The 20,540-nt window shown below is 42.1% G+C and overlaps 1 protein-coding gene across 1 annotated transcript in view; it reads left to right on the top strand.

The window, feature by feature from the left end:
• The first annotated feature begins 2,696 nt into the window (after window positions 1–2,696).
• The window catches only part of LOC106609029 (serine/threonine-protein phosphatase 2A 56 kDa regulatory subunit beta isoform), a 44,920-nt gene continuing 27,076 nt past the window's right edge, over window positions 2,697–20,540 (top strand). The window contains exon 1 of the mRNA XM_014207363.2: window positions 2,697–4,561. Within this exon, the coding sequence (XP_014062838.1) occupies window positions 4,369–4,561 (193 nt within the window). The 5' untranslated portion in view covers window positions 2,697–4,368. The remainder of the gene's footprint in view (window positions 4,562–20,540) is intronic.

Raw genomic sequence — 20,540 nt, 5'->3', positions numbered from 1 at the left:
ACAGCATTATACTGGCACCACCGTTGCCAGTTAAATACTGTAATTTTGCTTTACAGCAGTCATGCTGTAATATAGTTCACAGTATGATTTTCCTTACTGTAAAGCATATTACAGCATCCCTGCTGTAAATTTACAGCAGGGATGCTGTAATATGTTACAGTATAATGCTGTAAATATACAGGGAAAAGTTTTACAGTGTAGGCATACATGTCAATTTTTCCATTGTCTGGGGTCTTATTTTTGTTCCTATATCATTGACAGCGATTATAGTTATTTTGTTTTCATTTCATCTATTTATTATTTCCATTCCCAGATGTCCATTTAAAATCCCTTTCGGGGGAAGCCTTTTAGGATCAATGATACTTTAAAAATAAAAAGGGTATTAACTAATCGTGTTTAAAACTTAAAATAAAACTTTAAAAACGTTTTCATATAGACATAAGTTTGGGAGATGTAGGAGTGGTTTTGTTAACTCAGGAATTGGATCATAGGGCAGGTGGAGGAGAGTAAAGGAGGAGCAATGGGTACAGTGCATTTGGAAAGTATTCACACCCCTTGACTTTTTCCACATTTTGTTTTGTTACAGCCTTATCCTAAAATGCATTAAAAAAAACATCAATCTGCACACAATACCCCATAATGACAACGCAAAAACAGGTTTTTGATTATTGCTAATTTACTAAAAATAAAAAACCTTTATGACATTTACATAAGTATTCAGACCCTTTACTTACTACTTTGTTGGAGCACCTTTAGCAGGGATTACAGCCTCGAGTCTTCTTGGGTATGGCGCTGCAAGCTTGGCAAGCCTGTATTTGGGAGTTTCTCCCATTCTTCTCTGAAGATCCTCTCAAGCTCTGTCAGGTTGGATGGGGAGCGTTGCTACACAGCTATTTTCTGGTCTCTCCAGAGACGTTTGATTGGGTTCAAGTCCGGGCTCTGGCTGGGCCACTCAAGGACATTCAGAGACTTGTCCCGAAGCCACTCATGTGTTGTCTTGGCTGTGTGCTTAGGGTCGTTGTCCTGTTGGAATGTGAACCTTCGCCCCAGTAAAAACATCCCCACAGCATGATGCTGCCACCATCATGCTTCACTGTAGGGATGGTGCCAGGTTTCCTCCAGACCTGACGCTTGGCATTCAGGCCAAAGAGTTCAATCTTGGTTTCATCAGACCAGGGAATCTTGTTTCTCATGGTCTGAGATTCCTTTAGGTGCCTCTTGGCAAACTCCAAGCTGGCTGTCATCTGCCTTTTACTGAGGAGTGGCTTCCGTCTGGCCACTACCATAAAGGCCTGTTTGGTGGAATGCTGCAGAGATGGTTGACCTTCTGGAAGGTTCTCCCATCTCCACAGAGGAACTCTGGAGCTCTGTCAGAGTGACCATTGGGTTCTTGGTCACCTCCTTGAGGAAAGCCCTTCTCCCCCGATTGCTCAGTTTGGCTGGGCGGCCAGCTCTAGGAAGAGTCTTGATTGTTCCAAACTTCTTCCATTTAAGAATGATGGAGGCCACTGTGTTCTTGGTGACCTTCAATGCTGCAGACATTTTTTGGTACCCTTCGCCAGATCTGTGCCTCGACACAATCCTGTCTCGGAGTTCTACGGACAAGTTCTTCGACCTCATGGCTTCATTTTCGCTCTGACATGCACTGTCAACTGTGGGACCTTATATAGACAGGCGTGTGCCTTTTCAAATCATGTCCAATCAATTGAATTTACCACAGGTGGACTCCAAGTTGTAGAAACATCTCAAGGATGATCAATGGAAACAGGATGCACCTGAGCTCAATTTCGAGTCTCATAGCAATGGGTCTGATTACTTTTGTAAATAAGGTATTTCTGTCTATTTTTAATACATTTGCAAAAATGTCTAAAAACCCTGTTTTATGTTTGCCATTATGGGGTATTGTGTGTAGATTGCTGAGGAGTTTGATTTATTCAATCCATTTTAGAATAAGGCAGTTACGTAAGAAAATGTGGAAAAAGTCAAGTTGTGAATACTTTCCCAAGGCACTGTAACCATTGATTACAATCCCGTGAACATACCCATCTCGTGACCACTGTGCTCGAGCTCAGCACCATCTCCTGTTATCCAAATTGCTACCCGCTCACCTGTGCAAGGAGAGGTGACAACAAGAGAGAGGAGGAGAGAGAATGAGAGAAATGCTTACTTAAGGCAAAAACTCAAATTAGCAACTTTTCAACTACTTACTTCTTTTTAGCTAATTTGCAACTAATTAGCATGTTAGCTAACCCTCCCCCTAACCCTAACCTTAATCCTTTTAACTAACCCTTCACCTAACCCTAACTCTTTAACCTAACTCCTAAACTTAATCCTAACCTTAACCCTTACCCTCAACCCCTAGCCAAGCTAACGTTAGCCACCTCCTTTTTGCAAATTCTTAACATATTGTACATTTTGCAATTCGTAATATATTGTATGTTTTGAAAATTCATACCATATAATACGAACTGTAATTCGTAACATTTAATACAAAATGGGTGATGGCAATCCACAAATGAATACATAGGCCTACAATACGAAACTTAACATAAATGGAGTGTCTCGGGTTTGCATACAGAATAATATGAAATGCTCTGAGACCAGGTTGGAGAGAGAGGCAGCATTACGACACCACTGGAGAGACGTAGAACAGTGATAATAAACGATAACGGCTAGGCTTACTAACTGGGTTAATACAGATGATTACATCATAAGCATTGCGCGTGCAGACACCAGGCACTAGAGCGCATGCAGTGACCGGTTGCGCAATTGAGAGTGAGAAACTGGGTTAGAACAAATGGAGGAGAGGAAGAAGGAAGGCATGTACAATGGTTTACCTAGTCTGTAGACACTATCAGCCTCAAACTAATGTAGACACGCACAGAGGGGAGGAAAGAAAGGGGTGAAGGAGGAAGAGAGAGGGAGGAGAGAATGGCACAGACACATAGAGACAGTGGTGAACAATCGGTGGACGAAGCCTAGCTAAAGAAACAGAAGGAGAGGACAGGAGGATGGATAAAAGGGATAAACGATGTTCTTTTTTATTTAAAGATGGGGAATGAAAAGAAGGAGTGTGCGCCCTCGGCGTCATAACGCATCCACGGATTAGCCCAAGCCAAGCGCTCCACCGCCCGTCCATGGCGTAAAGACAGGGGTACATAAATATATCTGAAATAATTAAATAATTCGCTGTGGCGAGAAGAGCGTCAGCCGCAGTGTGTCTCTCCTTGCACCACGTAAGCGCAGCCGAAACAGAGAGGAGGACAGGGAGGACGGAGAGAGAGAGAACAAGCCATCCCTTTCCTAACCGAACCAAGGAGAGAGGAAACGCGACAGGCAGACAACAATGGGAATATAGGTCTATATATACCTAACCCATCTATGAGCAACCAGCACAGCGGAGGTTTTTGTGGTGTTTTTAGCGGTTAGCTATAAAGGAGACGGGGATTCGGTGTTGCAGCGGCCGCGCTGAAGAACCGCACATGTCAACACGTTCAAGCTCCACATCTCCATCCCCGCCCTGCGCGGATCGCAGATCCGTCTGTAACGGCAGCGCCAGGCAGGTTACCGAATAACAGAACCGTTAACGGAACCGGGGAACAGTGATGAGAAGGACTCAGATCAATGGTTTTATGATATGAGCCTTTATAAGCTAATCAATTAATGAATTACTTATCATCGATGAGAAAGGACCAATCAAACAATTGATTTTATGGATTCATGTTGTTGACATTTTCGGGAACGATCCTTATAACCAGCGCTCGGAATAAGCCTGCTTTATCGGTGTGATGTGCTTTATCTAAGGATCCATAGGCTATGGGCTCTATTCATGACAGAAATATATACATAAATACCACATTTAGGCTGATGACTTAGTAGTAGTCTTAACAACCCATGCGTTTCTTCCCATCTCTATCGATAGATACATGGACAATTAGGCCTACCCGTTAGATCTATGCGTTTTTCTTTGCATAAAAATATGTTTCGGTTAATTTAAAAACGAGGGAAGCAACCGTTTTTTTCCTCCCTCTGCTGTATTGAGACGTTAGGCAGCAGGCAGGCAGGCAGTCACAAGCAACACACACCATCCGTCCCTCTCTGGACTGCACCTCTCCATCTCTATCCCTCCCTCCTTCCTCCCTCCTCTATCCCCCCTCCTCTAATCCTCCACATCCCTCTGTTCCATTCCCAGATTATCCATTTTTATTAATTTGTTAACGTATTATCTCTATAAAGGATTAAAAACTGTTCACCCTATCTCAATCCTATACGCCTCTCCTTCACTAGCATCTCATCGGCGCATCCAGACACACAGACACACAAACTTGACATAGACACCGGACCGCTCGCCACTACAACACAGCAGCGATGGAGACCACCAAACTGCCCCCGACCAGCCCGTCCTCCCCGACCACCGGGTTCTCGGTACCGTCAGCGGAGAAGGTGGATGGGTTTCCCCGGCGCTCGATGCGTAGAGCCCGGCAGAGGCGCTCCCACTCCTCGTCCCAGTTCCGCTACCAGAGCTCCCAGGTCGAGCTAACGCCACTGCCGCTGCTCAAAGGTGGGTCCTCTGCTTTCTCCTCAATGTCTATTCTATGTAGTAGACCTATTGTAGTACGCTACTATTTTATGTCCTATCAATGTGTATTCTATCTGTCTTACCTTATCCTATGTTTATAGTAGGCCTGCCTTTGCTCAAAGATGGGTCCAATACCTGCTTATCAAGGTCTATTCTATGTAGTATGGCCTGTAATATGATTTAGGTTGCAACCTATTTCCTTGATAGCCTATTTCCTCAATAGTGTACTTTTGACCAGGGCCCAAAGGCGTGTCCTACATCTCCATCAACTTCGATTCTATCTTTATTTTATACAGCCTAGGCCTATTCCTGAAAGGTGGATAGCCTACCCCTCATCAATGCTTATTCTATGTAATAGGCCTATTGATCAAATGTAGTGCACTACATAGGGAATAGGATGTCAAAGTAGTGCATTACATATGGAATAAGTAGGGCACTACAGTACATCAACAACATTTATTCTACTGATTTGATTTTGTCATTTAAAATCATAAGCCTATGAACGTGCATGGTATAGTCCATGAGGCTGTACTATATGTAGGCTAATAGACAGTATATACAATTACACTACATGGCCAAAAGTATGTGGACACCCCTTCAAATTAGTGGATTCGGCTATTTCAGCCACACTGGATGCTGACAGGTGTATAAAATTGAGCAGACAGCCATGCAATCTCCACAGACAAACATTGGCAGTAGAATGGCCTGTACTGAAGAGCTCAGTGACATTCAACATGGCACTGTCATAGGATGCCACCTTTACAACAAGTCAGTTTGTCAAATTTCTGCCCTGCTAGAGCTGCCCTGGTCAACTGTAAGTGCTGTTATTGTGAAGTGGAAACGTCTCGGCGCAACAACGGCTTAGCCGTGAAGTGGTAGGCCACACAAGCTCACAAAACGGAACCGCCGAGTGCTGAAGCGCGTAGTACTTAAAAATCGTCTGTCCTCGGTTGCAACACTCACTACTGAGTTCCAAATTGCCTCTGGAAGCAACATCAGCACAATACATTTTAGTCGGGAGTTTCTTGCACACAAGCCTAAGGTCACCATGCACAATGCCAAGCGTCGGCTGGAGTAGTGTAAGCTCGCCGCCATTGGACTCTGGAACAGTAGAAACGCGTTCTTTGGAATGATGAATCACGCTTCAACATCAGGCAGTCCGATGGACAAATCTGTGTTTGGCGTATGCCAGGAGAACGTTACTTGCCCGAATGCATAGTGCCAACTGTAAAGTTTGGTGGAGGAGGAATAATGGTCTGGGGCTGTTTTTCATGGTTCAGGTTAGGCCCCTTAGTTCCAATGAAGGAAAATCTTAATGCTACAGCATACAATGACATTCTAGACGACACTATGCTTCCAACTTTGTGGCAACAGTTTGGGGAAGGCCATTTCCTGTTTCAGCATGACAATGCCCCCGTGCACAAAGCGAGGTCTATACAGAAATGGTTTGTTGAGATCAGTGTGGAAGAACTTGACTGGCCTGCATAGAGCCCTGACCTCAACCCCATCGAACACATTTGGGATGAATTGGAATGCTGACTGCGAGCCAGGCCTAATCGCCCAACATCAGTGCCAGAGCTCACTAATGCTCATGACTGTATGGAAGCCAGTCCCTGCAGAAATGTTCCAACATCTAGTGGAAAGCCTTCCCAGAAAAGCGCAGGCTGTTGTAGCAGCAAAGGGGGGGACCAATTCTATATTAAATGCCCATGTTTTTGGAATGAGATGTTCGACGAGCAGGTGTCCACATACCTTGGGCCATGTAGTGTATGTTTGATGTAGGCTAATCAAGTAATTTCTAATCAATATCAAAGTGGATGAATCCAGAACAGAGCATCCCATAATGCAGGGGTTCCCAAACCTTTTTGGCCCATGACTCAATTTTGTTATCAACATTTATTTGTAACCCCACCATGTAAAAGGAAGTAATTTAATCAATGGCCAATGTTTACTTTTTTAATTGGGGATATGACAGTCTTACAGATCAGTCTGACAGTACTTTTGACAGTATTTCAATCTGAAGGAAGGATGATTTGTAGTGATTGAAATCAGAATCAGAAAGGTATTATGAAGTTAAGAAGTTCATCAGGCAATAATTTTGTATCGTCTCCTGTGTAGAAAAGAAAATCATCATTTATTCATAAAGTATCTCAGAGTAGGAGTGCTGATATAGGATCAGTTTGGTCTTTTAGATCATAATGAATAAGATTACAGGGGACCTGATCCTACATAACCACTTCTACTCCGAGAAGCTTTGTGAGTACACATGCAACAATACAGTAAAATAAATAAGTATTTGTCCTCCAGACCTCCACATCTCCCTCAAACAGGCTGTTAGCTTGGCACTCATCCCCAGCTTTGATGTCCTCCCCTCAGGCTACAGCATCAGCCTGCCTCCCTGGTCATGGGTCTCCACGCTTTAGCTAACACGCTAACGATGCTAAGGTCACATTTTCACCCACAGGGTAGACTTTCCTCCTCTCCCCTCCTCTCCTCTTCCCTCCTCTTCTCTCCCCTTTTTAGTTTTATTATGTATTATTTTACCTTTATTTGACTAGGAAGTTGAGGCAGAGAATCTGTTTATCAAGAGTTAATTCGACCCAAGAGTTATTGCAACCCAAATGGAAATCTATTCCCTTTATAGTGCATTACTTTTGACCAGAGCCCTATGCTCAATAGTAGTGCACTACATAGGAAATAAGCTGCCATTTGAAACACAGCCAGTCAACCTTTAACAGAGGATTGGTCGTATTTTTAGAACATTATAACATTATTCATACAGATTCTTTACTGAATCCAATTCAATTCTGAATCAATTACAAGCAAATTAAATACAGCAGTGTTTTTTAATCCTAATCCTGGGAACCAAAAAGGGTTCACATTATAGTTTTTGCCCTACACACCTGTTTCACCTAATCAACTCATCATCAAACCTTTGATAAGTGGAATCAGGTGTGTTAGTGCTTGGGCAAAAACTAAAATGTACACCCCTTTGGGTCCCCAAAACCAGGATTAGGAAACAGTGGAATACAACAATCAATTAAAATACAGTTGGATAAGTGATAGAATATGCAGACGATGCACATCTTATGTATAAAGGGCACACAGTTAGAATCCAGAGGCATAAGGGGGTTCTGTCTGAGCACTGAAGCCGTTGGCAGAGCCTTGCTCCCTAAGATAGACCAGAGAGTTTATCTCGTGATCGCCCTGTTGCACGCACGCACGCACGCACGCACGCACGCACGCACGCACGCACGCACGCACGCACGCACGCACGCACGCACGCACGCACGCACGCACGCACGCACGCACGCACGCACGCACGCACGCACGCACGCACGCACGCACGCACGCACGCACGCACGCACGCACGCACGCACACGCACGCACGCACGCACACACACACACACACACACACACACACACACACACACACACACACACACACACACACACACACACACACACACACACACACACACACACACACACACACACACACACACACACACACACACACACACACACACACACACACACACACACACACACACACAATTGTACTCTTGCAAATTGTACTTTAAAAGAGCCAATAGTGTACTTTTAGGGGGCAAAATAGTATCTTTCTTACATATAGTCTACAGGTACAAAAGCGTAACTGTAGAAAAGGTACAAATGTGCCTTTTCAGGGTATCACCACAGTGACAAAACCGTTTTTTCCTTTTAAGTGATGAAAATGTACCGGTTCTCTATACCAAGTCCTCAAATGTAAACACCTCGCCGTCATACAACTTCTGACACCAATGTAGCAAATTTAAGGGTAGCCCTGACTGGGACTTGAATGTGGGTCCAGCAACTATCAAGCCAACACCTTAACCATTATGCCATGAAGTCCATACCTCATGGCAGTGTTATGTTAAGGTCACTACGTTATCCATTACAGCTATTTAGTGTGAAATGCTCTTATGTAAGCCTTTATAAAGACTTCAGAAGTGGCAGCAGACATGCTCAAACTTTAACTAACTTAACTATAGACTTTTTAAACTGGCACAACACTTCCACTCATGGGTGGCGAAAAATAACTAACTGAAAGCCACACACCCTCTAAGCCACGCCTCCAATACAAGCCTGGCACAGGTGTATTCATCATTGTACCTTATCCTCTCTAGGGGAGGTGGGACGAAATCATCCCACACTATTCAACAGCCAGTGACAAATCAGAGCGCCAAATTTAAAACCACAAAATGTCATAATTCAAAGTTCTCAAACATAGGACTATTTTACACCATTTTATAGATACACTTCTGAATCGAACCACGTTGTCCGATTTCCAAAAGGCTTTACAGCGAAAGCAAAACATTAGATTATGTTAGGAGAGTACATAGACACAAAAAAACACACAGCCATTTCCAAGCAACTAGCATGCATCACAAATACCCAAAACACAGCTAAATGCAGCACTAACCTTTGATGATCTTCATCAGATGACACTCCTAGGACATTATGTTATACATGAATCAAGTTCATATTTATATCAAAAACCCGCTTTTTATATTAGCATGTGATGTTCAGAACTAGCATACCCACCGAAAACTTCCGGTGAATTTACTAAATTACTCACGATAAACGTTGACAAAATACATAACAATTATTTTAAGAATTATAGATACAGAACTCCTTTATGCAATCGCTATGTCCGATGTTAAAATAGCTTTTCGGCGAAAGCACATTTTGCAATATTCTGAGTACATAGCTCGGCCATCATGGCTAGCTAATTTGACACCCACCAAGTTTGGGACAACCTAAACTCAGAATTACTATTAGAAAGATTGGATTACCTTTGCTGTTCTTCGTCAGAATGCACTCCCAGGACTTCTACTTCAACAACAAATGTTGTTTTGGTTCCAAATAATCCATAGTTATATCCAAATACCGCCGTTTTGTTCGTGCGTTCAGGTCACTATCTGAAGGGTAATTCGCGAGCGCATTTCGTGACAATTTTTTTTTAAATATTCCATTACCGTACTTAGAAGCATGTCAAACTCTGTTTAAAATAAATGTTTATGCTACTTTTCTCATAAAATAGCGATAATATTCCAACCGGGCAACGTTGTATTCATTCAAAGACTGAAAGAAAAAAATAGAGAAGTCTCGTGAATGCTCATCTCCAGTCTCACTGTCCCCAGGCTGACCACTTACAAACTCTGCTGCTGTACTTTGCCCAGAGACAGCAGACACCCCATTCCACTTTCTGGCGGCTTTAGAGAGCCAATGGAAGCCTTAGAAAGTGTCACGTTACAGCACAGATGCTGTAATGTCGATAGAGATGCAACAGAAGGACAACAAATTGTCAGACGGGGCACTTCCTGCATGGAATCTTCTCAGGTTTTGGCCTGCCATATGAGTTCTGTTATACTCACAGACACCATTCAAACAGTTTTAGAAATGTTAGAATGTTTTCTATCTAGATCTACTAATTATATGGATATTCTAGTTTCTGGGCAGGAGTAGTAACCAGATTAAATCGGGTACGTTTTTTATCCGGCCGTGAAAATACTGCCCCCTATACCACAACAGGTTAAGTTGGGTACAAATATGTAACTTTCTTCAATACATTGTCAATTTGTAGCTTTTCTGCTAAGCAAAGGTACAGATTAGTACCAATAAGAATTGTTTTTAATATCTGTGTTTTTGCATGTACTGTACATTGAGTGATTTATTGTTTGATTGATCTTATGCTACACAAAGATAAATACAAAAAATGATAACTAATCCAATAATTTTTTGCACCAGTTACTGAAATGGTTGTTCCAGTTTGAATTACTTCGGTAGACTCCTCACACTGTTTCTAATGCTGGCAGCCATTATAAATGCAAGTTGCGGGTGAATACAGATTTCAACTGTTGGATAGACTAACTCTGGCTGGATTCCTATAGGATTTACTAAACACTTTGCAAGCCAGCATAATGTGACTTGCAGGTAGGGTTTCAAAATTCTGGTAAATTTCCCTTGTTTTCAAGAAATCCCAGTTTGAAGATTCCTGGATATCCTTCAAACAGGTTTTAAACTTCGGAATTTTGGGAGACTTACCAGAATTTTGCAAATTTACTTGCAGGCCCGATGTGGCCTGTAAACCATGAGTTTCAGGCCACTGTATTATGATAAAGCTAGGTCTCAAAATAAGGCCTTTTGAGATATGTAATTTATTGTGATAAAGACTTTAATTATAATAATAACATTCACCTAAGAACTCATTTGATGAAGGCCACAGGACTGAAAATGAATTAATTCAACAACCACGTCTCTTTCACTAAAGGTCATGAACAGTCAAAATCATGTTTCTCATGAAATTTGATGATATTTGCATGAAACCAGAACAAAGTATGAACAAGTACTGTTGCTTCTGCATAAATAAAGTTTGATCATAAAGTTACTGGTCCCCTCCATCACGTCAAACTCTTGGATTCAGGAGGCGGGATTATTAAAGGGAATGGCTGATATCACCCTAATTCACTTTTTAATACACCAATGGTAACATTATATTCTCTTACCTAATAAAAAAACAGTGCCTTGTAACCAACATCAGAGAAGGCATGTTTGCAGAGTTACGTGGTTTATAGCCAGATAGCTTCTCTACTGGTGCCAATATTTGACTGTAGGGTGTCAGCAAATATAATTAAAAGTGTACACTATTCATCTATGGCAAAGATATTTATATGATTCCCTTTCATCTGTGTCTGGTGTTAGCTGGTTACTTCAGCCAGCATGGAACAAAAGGGGGGGAAGGGTTGTTCAAAACTATGACACAGTTGTCACATCCGTCTGTGCTGCGGTGAACCGCATCACAAGAGACATGCCAAATTGGAGATGTGTAAAATACAGTTGAAGTCGGAAGTTTACATATATCTTAGCCAAATACATTTAAACTCAGTTTTTCACAATTCCTGACATTTAATCCCAGTAAAAAGTCCCTGTCTTAGGTCAGTTAGGATCTCACTTTATTTTAAGAATGTGAAATGTCAGAATAATAGTAGAGAGAATGATTTATGTCAGCTTTAATTTCTTTCATCACATTCCCAGTGGGTCAGAAGTTTGCATACACTCAATTAGTATTTGTTAGCATTGCCTTTAAATTGTTTAACTTGGGTCAAACGTTTCAGGTAGCCTTTCACAAGCTTCCCACAATAAGTTGGGTGAATTTTGGCCCATTCCGCCTGACAGAGCTGGTGTAACTGAGTCAGGTTTGTAGGCCTCCTTGCTCGTGCACACTTTTTCTATGGGATTGAGATCAGGGCTTTGTGATGGCCACTCCAATACCTTGACTTTGTTGTCCTTAAGCCATTTTGCCACAACTTTGGAAGTATGCTTGGGGTCATTGTCTATTTGGAAGACCCATTTGCGACCAAGCTTTAACTTCCTGACTGATGTCTTGAGATGTTGCTTCAATATATCCACATTATTTTCCTGCCATCTATTTTGTGAAGTGCACCAGTCCCTCCTGCAGCAAAGCACCCCAACAAGATGATGCTGCCACCCCTGTGCTTCACGGTTGGGATGGTGTTCTTCGACCCCCGCCATAAAAAAGCCTCCCCTTTTTCCTCCAAACATAATGATGGTCATTATGGCCAGACAGTTCTATTTTTGTTTCATCAGACAAGAGGACATTTCTCCAAAAAGTACGATCTTTGTCCCCATGTGCAGTTGCAAACCGTAGTCTCTTTAATGGTGGTTTTGGAGCAGTGGCTTCTTCCTTGCTGAGCGGCCTTTCAGGTTATGTCGATATAGGACTCGTTTTACTGTGGATATAGATACTTTTGTACCTGTTTCCTCCAGCATCTTCACAAGGTCCTTTGCTGTTGTTCTGGGATTGATTTGCACTTTTCCCACCAAAGTACGTTCATCTCTAGGAGACAGAACGCGTCTCCTTCCTGAGCGGTGTGACGGCTACGTGGTCCCATGGTGTTTATAGTTGCGTACTATTGTTTGTACAGATGAACGTGGTACCTTCAGGTGTTTGGAAATTGCTCCCAAGGATGAACCAGACTTGTGGAGGTCTACAATTTTGGCTTATTTCTTTTGATTTTCCCATAATGTCAGGCAAAGAGGCACTGAGTTTGAAGGTAGGCCTTGAAATACATCCACAGGTACACCTCCAATTGACTGAAATGATGTCAATTAGCCTATCAGAAGCTTCTAAAGCCATGACATAATTTTCTGGAATTTTCCAAGCTGTTTAAAGGCACTGATGGATGGAATTTCAATGTATTTTGAGCTTTGTGTGTCAGCAAATTTACTTGAGATGATTTTACTCTTACCAGTTGTGTGAAGTACTTAAGTAAAACTACTGTAAAATACTACTTAAGAAGTTTTTTGGGGTTTATTTTTGACAACCTTTACTTCACTACTTTCCTAAAGAAATGAATGTACTTTTTACTCCATACATTTTCCCTGACACCCAAACATACTCGTTACATTTTGAATACTTAGCAGGACAGGAAATTCCTCAATTCCCTCACTTATCAAGAGAACATCCCTGGTCATCCCTACTGCCTCTGATCTGGCGAACTCACTAAACACAAATGCTTTGTTTGCAAATTATGTCTGAGTGTTGGAGTGTGCCCCTGGCTATCTGTAAATAAAATCGTTTCCCCCCCTCATCAATCTACACACAATACCCCATAAACACCCCAACACAAAGAAAAAACAGGGTTTTAGAAATGTTTGCAAATGTATTAGAAATAAAAATTTGATATCATATTTACATAAGTATTCAGACCCTCAACATCTACGGCAGGGGTGGGCAACACCAGTCCTCGAGGGCCTGATTGGTGTCACATTTTTTCTCCATCCCTAGCAAACAGTTTGATTTGAACCCCTGCTGTCTCTGGGTCCACATCCACCCTGCCTGGCCATCTAGATGTGTGAAAGTTAGTGTATAAGCTAATGATCCATCATGTATGACATTCCTGGGTGTGTGTAAACTAACATTTTGTATTACCATAACATTTTTGTATGTTCTCTATAGTTATGTACTTGAAAATGTATCAATTGACCAATTCAGCACATTTGGGGAGACTTGATACAAAATACTGTGCAGTATTGTAATGCTTCACTGGATGAATCTGGAACTTTGCACACACACTGCTGCCATCTAGTGGCCAAAATCTAACTAGTGCCTAATCTGCAATATTATAGTATGGCCTTTCTCTTGCATTTCAAAGACGATGATGATTTTTTTTTAAATAACGCATCTTTCAATGTTTGTATTATCTTTTACCAGATCTAATGTGTTATATTCTCCTACATTAATTTCACATTTCTATCCTGAGCTACAGGCAGTTAGATTTGGGTATGTCATTTTAGACGAAAATTGAAAAAAATGGTCCGATCCTTAAAATTAACTCAGTACTTTGTTGAAGCACCTTTGGCAGCGATTACAACCTTGAGTCTTCTTGGGCATGACACAACATACATGGCACACATGTATTTGGGGAGTTTCTCCCATTCTTCGCTGCAGATCCTCTCAAGCTCTGTCAGGTTGGACGGGGAGCGTCGCTGCACAGCTATTTTCAGGTCTCTCCAGAGACGCTCAATCGGGTTCAAGTCCGGGCTCATATTTGATAGTGATTCATACACTTTGTCCTGTTGGAATTTAGAATTCCCAAATCAAAGCTTTTGATTAACGCCACATGACCAAGGATATTCAGAGACTTGTCCCGAAGCCACTTCTGCGTTTTCTTGGCTGTGTGCTTATGGTCGTTGTCCTGTTGGAAGATTAAATTTCGCCCCAGTTGGAGGTCCTGAGTGCTCTGGAGCAGGTTTTCATCAAGGATCTCTCAGTACTTTGCTCCGTTCATCTTTCCTTCGATCCTAACTAGTCTTCCAGTCCCTGCCGCCTAAAAAGATCCCCACTGCATGATGCTGTCACCACCATGCTTCACCGTAGTTATGGTGCCACGTTTCAAATCAAATCAATTTTTTTTTAAATATATAGCCCTTCGTACATCAGCTGATATCTCAAAGTGCTGTACAGAAACCCAGCCTAAAACCCCAAACAGCAAGCAAAGCATGTGAAAGAAGCACGGTGGCTAGGAAAAACTCCCTAGGAAAAACTCCCTAGAAAGGCCAAAAACCTAGGAAGAAACCTAGAGAGGAACCAGGCTATGAGGGGTGGCCAGTCCTCTTCTGGCTGTGCAGGGTGGATATTATAACAGAACATGGTCAAGATGTTAAAATGTTCATAAATGACCAGCTTGGTCAAATAATAATAATCATAGTAGGTGTCGAGGGTGCAACAAGCACGTCCGGTGAACAGGTCAGGGTTCCATAGCCGCAGGCAGAACAGTTGAAACTGGAGCAGCAGCACAGCCAGGTGGACTGGGGACAGCAAGGAGTCATCATACCAGGTAGTCCTGAGGCATGGTCCTAGGGCTCAGGTCCTCCGAGAGAAAGACAGAAAGAGAGAAAGAGAGAATTAGAGAGAGCATATTTAAATTCACACAGGACATGGGATAAGACAAGAGAAATACTCCAGATGTAACAGACTGACCCTAGCCCCCCGACACATAAACTACTGCAGCATAAATACTGGAGGCTGAGACAGGAGGGATCAGAAGACACTGTGGCCCCATCCGATGATACCCCCGGACAGGGCCAAACAGGCAGGATATAACCCCACCCACTTTGCCAAAGCACAGCCCCCACACCACTAGAGTGATGTCTCCAACCACCAACTTACCGTCCTAAGACAAGGCCGAGTATAGCCCACAACGATCTCCGCCATGGCACAACCCAAGGGGGGGCGCCAACCCAGACAGGAAGACCACGTCAGTGACTCAACCCACTCAAGTGACGCACCCCTCCCATGGACGGCATGGAAGAACACCAGTAAGCCAGTGACTCAGCCCCTGTAAAAGGGTTAGAGGCAGAGAATCCCAGTGGAAAGAGGGGAACCGGCAAGGCAAAGACAGCAAGGGCGGTTCGTTGCTCCAGCCTTTCCGTTCACCTTCACACTCCTGGGCCAGACTATACTTAATCATAGGACCTACTGAAGAGATACGTCTTCAGTAAAGACTTAAAGGTTGAGACTGAGTCTGCGTCTCTCACATTGGTAGGCAGACCATTCCATAAAAAATGGAGCTCTATAGGAGAAAGCCCTACCTCCAGCCGTTTGCTTAGAAATTCTAGGGACAATTAGGAGGCCTGCGTCTTGTGACCGTAGCGTACGTGTAGGTATGTACGGCAGGACCAAATCGGAAAGATAGGTAGGAGCAAGCCCATGTAATGCTTTGTAGGTTAGCAGTAAAACCTTGAAATCAGCCCTTGCCTTAACAGGAAGCCAGTGTAGGGAGGCTAGCACTGGAGTAATATGATCAAATTTTTTGGTTCTAGTCAGGATTCTAGCAGCCGTATTTAGCACTAACTGAAGTTTGTTTAGTGCTTTATCCGGGTAGCTGGAAAGTAGAGCATTGCAGTAGTCCAGCCTAGAAGTAACAAAAGCATGGATACATTTTTCTGCGTCATTTTTGGACAGAAAGTTTCTGATTTTTGCAATGTTACGTAGATGGAAAAAAGCTGTCCTTGAAACATATGTTCTTCAAAAGAGAGATCAGGGTCCAGAGTAACGCCGAGGTCCTTCACAGTTTTATTTGAGACGACTGTACAACCATCCAGATTAATTGTCAGATTCAACAGAAGATCTCTTTGTTTCTTGGGACCTAGAACAAGCATCTCTGTTTTGTCCGAGTTTAAAAGTAGAAAGTTTGCAGCCATCCACTTTATGTCTGAAACACAGGCTTCTAGCGAGGGCAATTTTGGGGCTTCACCATGTTTCATTGAAATGTACAGCTGTGTGTCGTCCGCATAGCAGTGAAATTTAACATTATGTTTTCGAATGACATCCCCAAGAGGTAAAATATATAGATGTGATGCTTGGCATTCAGCCCAAAGAGTTCAATCTTGGTTTTCATCAGACCAGAGAATCTTGTCCTTTAGGTGCTTTTTGGCAAACTCCAAGCGGGCTGTCATGTGACTTTTACTGAGGAGTGGCTTCCGTCAGGCCACTACAATAAAGACCTGATTGGTGGAGTGCTGCAGAGATGGTTGTCATTCTGGAAGGTTCTCCCATCTCCACAGAGGAACTCTGCAGCTTTGTCAGACAGTGGATGATCCTCAAAGGAGGAAGGGGAGGACCATCCTCCGCAGTGAATTTCATAAAAATGTAAATTGTAAAACATTAAAAAAGTTATCATTTTTAGATAAAACTATGCTAAATATAATCACGTCACCAAATAGTTGATTAAAAAACACTATTTTGCAAAGGTCTACAGTAGCCTTCTTTGTAGCCGGAGGACAGCTAGCTTCTGTCCTCCTCTGGGTACATTGACTTCAACACAAAACCTAGGAGGCTCATGGTTCTCACCCCCTTCCATAGACTTACACAGTAATTAATGCAGGACGTCCTCCAGCCTATCAGAGCTCTTGCAGAAACTGACATGTTGCCCACCCAATCAAAGGATCAGAGAATTAATCTAGTACTGAAAGCATAAGCTACAGCTAGCTAGCACTGCAGTGTATAAAATGTATTGAGTAGTTGACTCAAAGAGAGAGAAAGACAATAGTTGAACAGTTTTGAATAAATTAATTACTTCCTAAATGAAGAAGCAAGAGAGAAATATAGTGTCATTTCCTTCCACTTTCAGTTTTACTTACTTAGCTAGTAAATGCAGCTGGCTAGTTTAGCCTACTGAAACACCCTGCTCAAACAGGGATGCTATGTTAGCTTGCTGGCAATGACTTTCCAACACAACACTGGAACTCTTCCAAGTCAAGGTAAGCTTTTGGTATTACTAATTTATTGCCACTGAGGCCCGCCAGTGTAACTGCTTACTGACTGTACACTGTAACGTTACTGCATGATTGTTTACTAATACGTTAGTTCTATTAGCTATACTGACTGTGATGTTACTTTAGCTAATATGGTGACAACGATGTAGGCTGTGTGTAGCGGTTTGGCTTGGAAAGGTTTCTTCGCCTGGTCCCATACAGCTGATGTGTGGTGCATTGTAGTCCACAAGCGAATGGAAGAGGTGAAAGGAGGAGAGATGCGAGAAGGAATACAACTTGGCTACTATGAAAGTGAACTGTGTTTACACGTGATCAGGGGTGTATTCATTCCGCCGATTCTGTTAAAAAATGTTTCTTAAATGGAAGCAAACGGAACAAAACGCGGATAACATACCTGAATTTGTCCAATAGAAACTCTAGTTTGCAACTGTTGGACTAATGATAACACACTATATCAGCAAGATGCAGGCAAGAGTGTGCAAGGCGGTATTGAATGTCACTGTCTGTCCATGTGTGCACCTACATTGTAAACTTTCATTCATAGGCTAGGTCGTAGCAACCTCTTGATGGGTATAGGGAACATTTGAGTATCATGTAGTAGCCTAAACCTATCGCTGTTACATTGAACTGGGTGAATGGAATATGAATGAGAGTAATCCAATATGCTGTACTAGAAAAAAGGCTACGCTCATTAAAATAAAATCGTCCTCCCTCATCTTAAACAAGACTGACCGCCACTGCTGTCCGAATGACCCTCAGGTTCTTGGCCACCTCCGTGACCAAGGCCCTTCTCCCCAGACTGCTCAGTTTGGCCAGGCGGCCAGCTCTAGGAAGTGTCTTTCCATTTAAGAATGATGCAGGCCGCTGTGACCTTCAATGATGCAGAATTGTTTTGGTACCCTTCCCCAGATCTGTGCCTCGACACAATCCTGTCTCGGAGCTCTATGGACAATTCTTTTGAACTCATGGCTTGATTTTTTGCTCTGTAATGCACTGTCAACTGTGGAACCTTATATAGACAGGTGTGTGCCTTTCCAAATCATGTCCAATCAATTGAATTTACCACAGGTGAACTCTAATCAAGTTCTAGAAACATCTCAAGGATAATCAATGGAAACAGGATGCAACTGAGCTCAATTTTGAGGCTCATAACAATGGGTCTGAATACTTATGTAAATAAGGTATTTTTGTTTTTAATATATTTGCATAAAAAAAAAATTGGAACACAGGAGTGAAGGTTGCTGATAATGGGCCTCTGTACGCCTATTTAGATATTCCATAAAACATCTGTCGTTTCCAGCTACAATAGTAATTTACAACATTAACAATGTCTACACTGTATTTCGGATCAAGTTGATGTTATTTTAATAGACAAAAAATGTGCTTTTCTTTCAAAAACAAGGACATTTCTAAGTGACCCCAAACTTTTGAACGGTAGTGTATATAGGACGATTTTCAGGTGGTTGTCTTCCGAATTGTATTGCATTCAGCTTCTTGTATTTCGCCACTTGTATTAGCTATATAGACAGTGGTGTATTATGTTAGTATTGTGAAAGGCAAATGTATTCAGTGTGAAGTCAAGTGATTCATACATACATGTGGAGCTAAAAACTTGGGTTTTTGTGTGTGTGTGTGTGTGTTTGTGTGTAGAAGAGCTGTATAAATCCATGTTATTGATTCATTCTGGATCTGAACATATGATCCAAATTATGAACTGAACTGTATCCATATGTGTTGTCTGCTGTAATTATTGCTTGATTTACATTGTATTTGCGTCGTTATGCACGGGGGGATGTCCAAAAATGTCACCCCTCCCCACCGATAAAAATATTTTCACATGACCCTCCCCTTATAATGAAAAAAAAGTGTACACCCTTCCCCCTCAAAATTAGCTCTAAATAATGTTTACGGCCACAAATAACAATAACTGTAGCGACCCTGTGTTTATAAACATGGATATTAACTTTACCACTCAGCATGCTTTTCATGGCACAGTTGATTCCACGTAGGGCTATGGGCCAGAAGGTTGAGGGTTTGCCGACCACCACGGGCCAGCTCACCCTCCCTGCTTGTTTCAATACACTATGTTCAGAGCCAGCTGCAGACAATGATCAGCTAGGGGGAAATCAGATTTTCACCATTTTGATGCTATATTTTTTATTATATAAAATATATCCAACACATTTCCCACCAACAGTTTTCTGTGCCAATGCACCACACAACCAATAAGCAAAGAAAACCGGCTTCAGGCGCTTCAATATCATGGCTTGCGATTTCAACACCACAATCAAAAAGAGACTCTAACCACATTTCCATCCACAGTTTTTATGTGAGTAAAGTCATTCCGTATAAACAAAAAATCAAGACAGCTGTGATGGAAACAGGGAAGTTTCGGTACAATTGAATAAATGCCGACAGATAATTAATTTGTTCGAAGTTGTGAGATTTCTTTGTGTCTGTAAAATGAACTATGCAAGAAATGGTGGTGGAAACACCTTTATGAAAACACTTTTTATGAAAAAATATTGCATCAAGCTCTTTAATTATTTTATTTTTTATATTTAACATTTTTTACTTATCTATTTTTAACTTAACACTTATTTTTCTTAAAACTGCATTGTTGTTTAAAGGCTTGTAAGTAAGCATTTCACTGTAAGGTCTACACCTGTTGTATTCGGTGCATGTGACCAATAAAAGTTGATTTGATTTGATGTTACATGTGCAACCAGAGGAAACAAAACTCTAGACCATCTTTACTCCAGACAGAGAGATGCTTACAAAGCTCTCCCTCGCCCTCCATTTGGAAAATCTGACCATAACTCTATCATCCTGATTCCTGCTTACAAGCAAAAACTAAAGCAGGAAGTACCAGTGACTCGCTCAATATGGAAGTGGTCAGATGATGCAGATGCTAAGCTACAGGACTGTTTTGCTAGCACAGACTGGAATATGTTCCGGGATTCTTCTGATGGCATTCAGGAGTACACCTTCAGTCACCGGCTTCATCAATAAGTGCATCGATGACGTCGTCCCCACAGTGACTGTACGTACCTACTCCAACCAGAAGCCATGGATTACAGGCAACATCCTCACTGAGCTAAAGGGTAGAGCTGCC

Source organism: Salmo salar, chromosome ssa07 (genome assembly GCF_905237065.1).
Source record: "Salmo salar chromosome ssa07, Ssal_v3.1, whole genome shotgun sequence".
Classification (NCBI taxonomy): domain Eukaryota; kingdom Metazoa; phylum Chordata; class Actinopteri; order Salmoniformes; family Salmonidae; genus Salmo; species Salmo salar.
This window is presented reverse-complemented; position numbering and strand designations above follow the sequence as displayed.